General features: G+C 31.2%; 1 protein-coding gene across 1 annotated transcript in view; it reads left to right on the top strand.

Annotated features, from left to right (window-relative positions):
* Positions 1-349: 349 nt before the first annotated feature.
* Positions 350-10663, top strand: part of Phum_PHUM025610 (alpha-mannosidase, putative) — a gene marked incomplete at both ends in the record, with an annotated part of 32213 nt that continues 21899 nt past the window's right edge. Inside the window, 2 exons of the mRNA XM_002422919.1 lie at positions 350-724; positions 1955-2047. Of these exons, the coding sequence (XP_002422964.1) occupies positions 350-724; positions 1955-2047 (468 nt within the window). The remainder of the gene's footprint in view (positions 725-1954; positions 2048-10663) is intronic.

The raw sequence follows: 10663 nt of genomic DNA, 5'->3' as shown, positions 1-10663 counted from the left end.
TTTTTTTTCCCAGGGAAAACGATGATGAAAGAAAAAGGAAAACGTGGAAATGATTACTTTCGGTGAATAAATTTTAAAAGAAAAAAAAAAGAAAAGTTTTTCTGTAAAATGTAATCGATATTTGAAATCGTATCGTTTGTATCGTCGCCATTATTAATTTTTTTTTTTTTCCATTTTTTTTTTTTTTTTGCGTGCGTGCTTTCGCCCGTGCGAGTGTTAATAATTAAAAATTACGTTGTTGATTGAAGAGAGAGAGAGAGGGAAGAAGAAGAAAACGACACGGAAGAAGAGAGAGAGAAAAGAGAAAAAAACAAAAACAAAACAAAAACAATAAACATGTTAGAGAAACATGTATAAGCCAATGCGACGTAGAAGTGCACGAGTCATTGTCGTGTCCGTCATATTTCTCACAGTGTTAGCATGCATATATTACACGAATTACACGAACACGGTGGGACCGACACAATCGTCTTCTGCTACGAACGCAGGTGCCGGAAGTGGTGGGGGAAACGGAGGAGTGGGTTCGGACGAAAATTTAAATTTGAAATTGTCGAGGAGCAAAAATCATAATAACGGATTAAGGGAAGCACTTTTCAGATCATTCAGAAGTGGAGATTACGCGGAAGATGATTCTTCGACGGATACGAATAATTATTGTCCGAAATTGGATTCGGCAAAAGCAAACGTCGACACGGTCGAAACGTTTAAAACGTTCGAATTCCAGGTACGTACGTGCGTTCGTTCGTACGAACGTTTTTTTTATTATTATTATTAATACGAGACTCGGCCGCCGGGTCAATTTCATTTGAATAATTCGGCAATAACATTAAATTATTTTTAGATTCTTTTTTTTTTTTTTTTTAACAAATATGGCGGCGTCAGACTTGAATATTAAGTCGCGAAGGGAAAATTTTTTTTTGTTCTCCCACTCTCGAATCTCCGGAAGAGATTTTTTTTTTTTTATGGTTGGCAGTCACGGTAGGGTTAATTTTTTGCATTTACTTTGAATCAATCGGAATTTGTACATTTATTTGCTATGTAAACGATCACATTAATGCTTGAAATTTTCCTTATTTTTTTTTTTTTTTTCTGTTTTTGTTTTCTTGTACGCGAGGAGGAAAAGGAGGGGAAGGAGGAGAAAGAAACGTTTATTTTTTACGATCTACCTTTTTAATGTTTCGGTTCGAAAGCGGAAGAAAGGAAGGAGGGGGGGTGGAGAAAACCTTTTCGAAAAGGTGGAATATAAAAGGTAAAGAAAGGAAAGAAGGAAGGGAAAACAAATATTATTATTATTATTTCGCGTATTTTTTTTTTTACATGTTTAACCGTGGAAATACAGCCGCGAATTCTTTTGTTTGAATTTTTAACCCGAAGCTAAAAGGGAGCGGAAGGGGGAGGGAAGGGGAGGGCAGAAAAGATTGAAAATGATTTTCAGAAAATATATATTATGGAGAAAACGTTTGTGTGCGTGTGTAGAAAGCAAAGAAGAATGGAAAGTATTGAGAAGGATGTGAAAATGGTGTCGAATCGAAAAATAAACTAAAAAATTAAAATTTTAGTATAAATATTTAAGCAGACGACAAAAATCACGGCCTTCCTTAACTTAACTTACTTTCTCTTAAGAGAGTTTTTTTTTTTTTTAAACTAGTTTTTTTTTTTTTTTCGTTTTACTTTCGTGTTGTCCAGTTTTTATCTGGAACGTGTAACGGTCAACAAAAAAAAAAAAAACTGGAAAAAAAAATTTAAATAAAAATATCTTTGTTGTTGTTGTTGTTGGCGGCGGAGGCGGCCTTCTCCAAAAAGAAAGGATAAGAAAAAATTCCCATGAGTAAAATAAATGTTTTTTTTCGAACAAACAAAAAAAAAAGTTTGTCTCGTTAAAAAAAAAGATTTGTTTGTTTGTTTGTTTGTAATCTAAAAAGTTTTTTTTTATTTTTTTTTTTTTTTTGCATAGCCTTACTGGATGAAAAGCAAAGAATATTGGGATGGTTATTTCGAAGAAAGATACAAAGAAACGAAAGAAAAATGGTCCAGTTTACCGTTGAAGGTAAGTTTGTAAACAAAAAAAATTTTTTTTTTTTTCCATAAGGACGACTGCGACGACAATGACCATGTTATGGGTGGGGCAGGAGGGCGTGTGCGTGCGTGCGTGCGTGAGAAAGTTTTAGAAAAAAAAAAAAAAAATTGACGCGGTTTTTATTATTATTATTAATCGATTTTATTATCATTATTATTATCGATTCGTTAAGTTTACAAAAAACAAACAATTTTCTGCCATTTTGTTTTTTTTTTTTTTCTTCTTAATGTTAAATATAAACGTCGAAAATTGTTGTGCCATAACCGGAAGTGTTTGTCGTTGTTGTCGCAGTTGTTACTACTCTTTTTCTCCATTTTTTGAAATCGTTAAGCACGCATGGAAAATTATTTAGAAAGTAAATCTTTAATTGTTATTACTCTCTCTCGCTCTCTCTCTCTCTCTCTCTGTCTCACGCCGTGACTGCACGGGATATTATTTTTCCAGTAAATTTAACTCGTGTTAAAAAACAAAAAAAAACTTGTTTGCATGATCAACAAAGAGAGAAGAGAAAAAAAAAGTTTTCACCGCGGTCAGTTTCGCATCGTTGTTTAAGATTTAAAGTGGAAAATTTTTCATTCCGGAAAATTTGGATTTTTCTAGAAATTTCAAAGTCTCATCATGTTTTATTAAAAGAACGATTTAAACAAACTAGACAAAAAAAAAAAATTAATGGTGGGGGGGGACTTTTAAATAATTTTCATCAAGGACGTTATAAATCGATTGACGTTTGAGGAAAAAACGATAAACAAGCGGAGAGAGAGAGAGAGAGAGAGAGAGAGAGAGAGAGAGAGAGAGATGACGGTTGACCTCGAAATTCGAGAGAAAAACGTTTAAATAATTTGTTGTAATATTACGTCGTCGTTTGTTTGTTTGTTTGTTGAGCGGTTGTTGTTTGTTTGTTTGTACGTTAAACGTTGATCGGTCGAAGTAACATTAAAAAAAAAAAAAAATTACCTACTCGGTTTCGTAGAATTAAAAATATGATTTTTTTTCACACTTGGGGAAATATTTCGTTTTCATTAAGAGAGAAAAGAGAGAGAAAAAGGTTTTTAGGAAAATATCGATCGATTAATCGATTTTGATAAAATCGGATTATCGAAATGAACCTCACGGACCTAAAAGTTATTTCTATTTTTCTTTTTTTTTCCCCTCCCTTTTTTTCTCTTTCTCTTTTTCTATCTCTCTCTTTCTCTTTCTCTCTCTCTTTCGTTTTTTTATCTTCTCTTCCTTTCATTTATTGGTTCACGGGATCAACCGGAAACTGAAAAGTTGAAAAGTTTTTAACTTTTTTTTTTTTATTTAAAAAAAATCACCATCATCATCATCATCTCTTGCAATTAAAATGAAAATTACTTTTTCCAATTTTTTTTTTTTTTTTTTTTTTTTTTTTTTGCCTTCGTTTCAATCCGTAATATCGGTTTACGGGAGGGAGGAGGAAGAGAGAGAGGGAGAAAAAAATTTTTTAAGGAGGATGAGTTTTTTTTTTTAATGTCGGAAAAAGGAAACCGGTTGAAAAAGGAGGTTCATTTAACCGAGCTCCCGAGGTTATACACGCGAATGAATAAATGTGTGCGTGTGCGTGTGTGTGCGTGCGTGCGTACGGGAAAGCGTAGTGGAAAAGGCATCGATATAAAATTCGAAAAAAAAAAAAAATTAAAAATTAATTAAAAGAAAAGAAGAGAAAGGGAGAGAGAGAAAAGAGGAGGGGGAAAAGAGTTGATTGTGAAAATTTACCGTTGAGAAAAATGAACGTCAGAAATATAAAAGAAAAGGATAGAAAAGGGAGTGAGGGAAGGGTAGGAGAAGGTAAAGGGAAGAGTATAAGAATTGACGATGAAGGAAGAGAAAAGGGATAAAGGGGATTTTCGTAGTACGTATAATAATAATAATAATAATAATAATAATAATAATAAACTAGGGCGGAAGTCACGCGGAAAATTTTTGCGGAAAGTACATATTTATAATTCGTATTAATGAGTAATAAAGAGAAATTTTTAATTTAATGAGAGAGCGAAAGGAGAGGGGAAGGGGGAAGATCGAGGAAGAGGAGAAGGGGAGAAAAAGGGTTTTCCGGTTTTGACTGTTTCCGTTTTTATTGTTGTTCGCAATTTGGAATCATCGTTATGATTCAAGTAAGGATGAAAACCGTTTAAAAAAAGGAAGAAATATAATAAGAAAATCGTATCGTTCGAACGCTTTTCCGGTAAAATTTCCCGTTCGCATCCCTCTTCCTTTTTATTTTTCTTGTAAATTAATTTTTAAATGAAACGTTAAGAAAAACAGACAGAAAAAAAGCAGAAGAAATAAATAAGTAAATAAAGAAGGAAGGTGAAATGAGGTGAGGAAAAGGAGGAGGAGGAAAACGTTTTAATTGATGAACGGAATTTTAGTATAACCGAAATACTACTATTATTTACCACACACAACAACCCCATTAGTTTTAAAAACAAAAACAGACAGGAGAAGGAAAGAAGGAAAAGGAAGAACATGATAGAACAGGAAGAGAGAAAAAGGGAGGGACGGGATAGGTTGAGACGTTGAAAAATCATTAAACATAAGAAAAACAAGTAAGGAGGAGGAGAGAGAAAGAGAGAGAGAGCCTTAAGAAAGTAGAAAATGGGAAAAGGAAAGTGAAAAAGAGAGAATGATTTATAGACTGACGGACAATAAAAACCGTTCGAAGGAAAAAAAGAAAAATATATATATATAAAGAGAGAGAGAGAGAGAGATAGATAGACGACTTGATTTTCTGTTAAACATTGTGTGATAAATGAAAGGAGAGTTTTGTTGTTGTTGTTGTTGCTGTTGCTGTTGCTGCTGTTGTTGCTGACGATGTCGTTGTTTGATATGAGTATAAAATGTTTAACTATCCATTTTTGATTTTTGGGAATGAGAAATCAATAAAATCTGACACAAAATGAAATTGACTGACTGACTGACTGATTGATTGACTGACTGATTGACCTTTCCGCTGTTGAATTTTTCCCCAAAGGCTCACACGAACGAATTTCATTTAAATTTTTTTTTTTTTTTTCGAAATTGGGGGGAAAGTGGTTTAATAAGAGAAAAATTGGAAAATTAAAGAAGAGAGAAGGGAGGGAATAGAGAGAGATGAGAGGAGGGTAAAGATAGGAGAGAGAGAGAGAAAGACAGAAACCAATATTAAAAAAAAACGCGCGAAAGGAAAAATGTTTAAAATTTTCCAGAACGTTTGGGGCATCTGGAAAAACGGAAATTTAGAATAATAATAATAATAATAAAAAAACGGAAGTACAAGAAGTTTCGATATACGCGTTGGAAAAAGGAAAAGAAAAAGAAGGGGGGAAAAAAATGGCGATAAATTAATTATTACCTTCGATCGATGACGACGGCATGGAAATTAATTTTTTATTTTTATTTTTCTCACTCTCTCTTCCTCTCTCTCTTTCTCTCTCTCTTTCTCTCTCTCTCTCTCTCTCTCATTTTTTAAAATTTGATTTTACAACGTTGTAATTGTATATAGTTGGAAGCCAAAAAAAAAAAAAAAAAATGTACGAAAAGGGACACTTTTCACTTGCCAAAAAATCAAAGGGGAAAAATATTAAATTTTCTTTTTAAAAATAATTGGTTCCAATAAATTTTTACACGTTTGGTGTGTGTGTAGGAAAAAAAATGAGTGGAGGGGGGATGGTGGTGGTGGTGGTGTCGGTGTTAGTCAGATTGTAATAAAACCTGCAGTAAAGAAAAAGGTGGAAAAAGGAAAAACGATTGTATAAATCACTTTTGAAATTATTATTTGGCAAATTTTCCGTGGAAAAAAAAAAAAAAAATTTTTTTCACACCGATCGGCAATCACATTAATTTCCTCCGATATGATTTTTTTCTTTTTCTCCCTTTCCCTCCCCACTCACCTCCCCCCACTGCCCCCGCTCTCTCTCTCTCTCTCTTTTCGCCAAACACTACGAAACGATTCCAATTGATACGATGAATAATGATGGTTCGTTGACCTTTGACTCACGCCGATAATTATTTAGTGATATGGCATTCGTCCAGGTATACGCGAATGTCTACTTCTCCCCTCCCCTTCCCTCTCCTTTTCTTTCCAAAGCGTAATATTATAAAGGAGTAAAAAAGAAAAAAAAATTAATAAGAGAGAGAGAGAAATAAAAGATGGAAAAAGAAAGAAAGAAAATGTTTTCGGTTGTCGGAAGGAAAAAATTGTCGTTGGTACGGAAAAAAAAAAAATTCGAAAACTCTGATGAAAAGGTTAACAAGAAAGGAAACGAACGAACGAATGAATCGAAAGAGAGAAAGAAAGAAAGGAAGGAAAAGGAAATGGAAAGGAAAAAAGAGGAAAAGAAAGAGTTATAAAATGGCGTGTGAAATTTATTGTTTTTCGAAAATTAATCCCTTCGTTTACAAACAGTAATTAATCTCATTCAAATAGAAAATCTGTTTTTAAATATAAATTAAAATTTATTGCCATTTTTTTTCCTTTTTTTGTTTCCTTTTTTGTTTTTTTTTTTCCTTTGTTTTTCATTTTTTTATTTTAATTTTTATTGATGTCGTATTCAAATTCAAATTAAAAAAAAAAAAAAAAAAATTGGAAAAAAAAACAAAATAATTTGCTATCGGAAATAAAAGGAACGAAAAAAAAGGAAAAAAAGGAAACAAAAAAATGGGTGGGAATTTTATTATTATTATTATTTTTATTATTCCGTAGTTTTATTATTATTATTATTAGCTATACTATTTGTATAATAACATTCATTGGTTATTGTTTTATGTGTGTTTCCTTTGTGAAAAAAGTTTTTTTTTTTTTTTTTTTTTTTTTTTTTTAATTTGTCTTGTTTGTTGTTGTTGTTGTTGTTATTTGGTTTTTACGGTGGTTTTTCTCATTGTTTTCCTCGTCGGTTTTTTTTTTTTGTTTGTTTTGTTTGTTGTTCTTGTTTCCCCCCCTTCCATTTTTCCTTTTGTGTGTTTTTTTTCCTTTTATTGTTTTTTATTGTTTTACGTGCGTGCGTGTGTGTGTACGTGCGTTCACACGAGTGTATTTTTAATACGTCACGAAGTTAATTTACTAATTATCGCGCGGGTTTTTTTTTTTTTATAAATTCATCCATCCATCCATCCATCAACGACAAAAATATCGTTTCCGGTTTTATAATAATCCTCGTTGTCGTCGTTGTCGTCGTCGTGTGGTTTTTAGACATTTTCATTTTTTTCAAAAGAAAACTTTTTTCTGTAAAAAAACGCCTACGAAATAATAATAATAAAATAAAAGTTAAATATATTTTTTTATTATTATTATTCTTTTACGCCATTTTGTTTTTGTTTATTGTTGTTAATTTATGGCGAAAACATTTTTATAAAAAAACAAAAAAAAAAGTTAATTGGAAAATAAACGCCCACTTTTTAATAATAAACCGAGAAAGAGAGAGAAAAAGAGAGAGAGGGAGAGAGAAAGGGAAAAAACAAAAAAAAACCGTTAAACGTAAACGTTTTTGTTTTTTTGTTATTTTCTAACCGGAAGAAAACAAAAATTATCTTTTTTTTTTTTTTTTTTTAAATATGGCGCGAGAAAATTTTAAACAAGAGAAAAAAAGAAAAAGAAGAAAAAAATTACAATAATAAAACGTGACCGACCAACGGACGGACCGGTCGTGGAAAATTAATTTTTCGGTTATTATTATTATTATTATTATTATTATTATTATTATTATTATTATTATTATTATTATTATTATTTTTCTTGACTTCCTTTCTCTCTCTCTCGAGTGTTAAATTTATTTCGTGAAATTAGAAAAAATATTTTTTCTTTTGATTCTTTGGCGACGATAATTACGTTTTAGCGACAACTGTCGAAAGGGTAATAATAACAAGGTCGTCAAAAAAATGGTTTTGTTATTTTTGGTTTGGTCGTCGATTGTGACGTCATCGTTGGGTGAAAGGGTAGGAAAAAGGAAAAAGCAAATAATAAAAGAAAAACATTTGTAACAGAGGAAGAAAGAAAGGAGAATGACACAAAAGTGATGATAATAAAAAGAAAGTAAAAGAAGGATAAAGAAGAAGAAAGGATGAGAGTGTTGTTTGGTGATGAGGGGTGACGTCACCACCACCACCGCCACCGCCGCCATATTTTATATAATAAAAATTAAAATATCGTTTACCGCCGTTTTACGAAATATTTTCCGGCTGATGATGATGATGATGATATAAAATTTTCTTCTCGACCCCAGAATTCTGTTTTGTCCGGCGAGGGTGTACGAAGGTCAAAAGGGTCGTAGAAAAGGGTGTGATGAAAGGGGATGAAAAATATGATTCGAACGTATTATCCCCCGTTCGTGTCGAACGTTTTCAAAAAAAAAAAAAAAAATGATGATGCCGACAAACGTCATAGATGAAAAAAGAAGACAAGAGCGAAAGAAAGAAAGAAAAGGAAGGAAGAGAGAGGGGGAAAGGGAAGGGGGAGGAGAAGTCGAAACGCAAAAAAAATTATGAATTCAAGTCGGAAACGTGTCGGAAAAGTCAATTTAGAGAATTTTAAACCGTAGGAAAAACGATAGAAAAAAAAAAAAGTTAAATAAAATGTTTTGCAATTTTTTTTTCTATTTTCGACACTTTAAAGGCTCATGTTTTTTTTTTTTTTTTTTTTTTTTCTAGAAAGTTTATTTAAAGAATTTTAAATAGTTTTTCAAAAAAAAAAAAAAATGAAATTGAAATGAAAAACTGTAAAAGAAAATGAAAATGAAATGAAACGAAACGTTTAAAGTTGCGTTTGAAATTTTGGCGACAAAAGAAAAAAAAATGGCGACAAAAAGAAGAAAAAAAAAGGAGGAAAATTAATTGATACGAATCTCGCGTTGTTTTTTTTTTTTTTTTTTTTTTTTTTTTTAAAAAAAGGGGGGAAAAAATTTAATTTTTTTTCTTTCCCCCCTTTCTTCTTTCGTCCCCCCTTTCCCCCCCTTTTTTTTTTTTTTTTTTTTTATTCTTTCCCCCCTTTTTTCTTTTTTTTCTTTCAATTCTTTTTCCCCCCCCTTTTTTTTTTTTTTTTTTTTTTTCCCCCTCCCAAAAGATCGCGTAGTCGAAGGGAATGAAAAAGCAAAAAAAAAAAAAAAAAAAAAAAAATGAGCGAATTTAACGTTTGCTGTCGTCATTGGAATTTAATATTCTTATTTAAGAGTTTTAAAAAAAAAAAAATTTTTTTTTTGTTCTTTAAGGGTGAAAAAGGAATGAAATAAAAGGAAAGAAAAAAGGAAGGAAGGGAAAAAAAATCCGAAAGATTTTTTTTTTTTTCTTTTTTTTTTCTTGCTTTGCGTTGAGAGTTTTTATTTTCAATGGTTAATAATGAGAGCGTTTATGAAAAAAAAAAAAAAATTCAAACTTTTCTCTCTCTCTCACTCTAACCTTTTCGTTCCTTAAACAAAAAGGAAAAAAAGGAAAAAAAAGGAAAAAAAAATTTTTTCCCTTTTATTTTTTTTTGCATTTCGCGACAAATTTTGTTTGTCATTATGCGACGACATTTTTTCTCTCTCTCTCTCTTTGAAATCAAAGGAAAAAAGGAAATTTTTCTTTTTTTTTCGTTTTTTTTTTCTTTGCGTTTTTAATGACGTCATCAAACAAAAGGAAAATTCAACCGTCGTAAAAACTCTAAAAATAAAAATAAAAAAAAAATGGCGGAAAAATGATTTCATTTTTTTTTCTTTTTAATTAAAATCGGGAAATTTTTTTTTTTTTTTTCGTTTTTTCGAGTCGCGGATTTATTCGATAAATCGAAATATCGATTCGTTAGAAAATTATTTCGATATTTATTTATTTATTTTTTTTTTAATTTTTAATTTTTTCTATTTCTTTTTTTTTTCTCATTTCTCCCTCCGTTTTGTTTTTCTCTTTCTCTCTCTCTTTTTCTCTGAAAGAAAAACTTTTTTTTTTTTTTTTTATATTTTCTACGAGTTTTAATTTTTTATTTTTAATTTTTCCGAAGATTTTCTTTCTCTCTCTCTCTCTCTCTTTTCTAAATCCTTTTCAATTAACCCTCTAGGGTTCAATCATACGAAATTATATTTTTTTTTTTTTTTTTTTTTTAATTTAAAAATAAAAGAAAAAAAATTTTTTTTTTTTTTTTTCTCCCCGTTCGATACGATTCGGTTCGTTCCCGCCGACCTAATCCGTGATTAATATAATAATATGTCGGACGTGAGGAATGAAAATAATTTTTTAAATTACGAGCGAGCGAAAGAAAAAAAAGAGAAGGGGAAGAAGGGGAAAGGGGAGAGAGAAGGGAGGGAGATGGATGGAAGGGAGGGAGGGAAAGAGAGAGGGAAAAGGTCGGGGAAATTTGTCAATACTTTTGTGAAGTTTTGTCTTTTTTTTTTTCCCTCGCTCGCTCTTTCCCCTCTTTCCCTCCGCCTTCTCTTCACTCCCCCCCCTCTTTCTCTTTCTTTTCCCCTCCTCCCTCTCTCCCCGCCCACCGCATCTCCTTCTTCTTCTTTTGTCCGACATGTTTTGGTTAATATTTTTTTTTTCTTTAAAAAGCTTTCGGGTATGAAAAAGAAACAAAAAATTTTCTTTTTTTTTTATTTCATCTAATTAAAAATTTATGAAAAA

The sequence above is a fragment of the Pediculus humanus genome, genomic scaffold (genome assembly GCF_000006295.1).
Source record: "Pediculus humanus corporis 1103172107382 genomic scaffold, whole genome shotgun sequence".
Taxonomy (NCBI): Eukaryota; Metazoa; Arthropoda; class Insecta; order Psocodea; family Pediculidae; genus Pediculus; species Pediculus humanus.
This window is presented reverse-complemented; position numbering and strand designations above follow the sequence as displayed.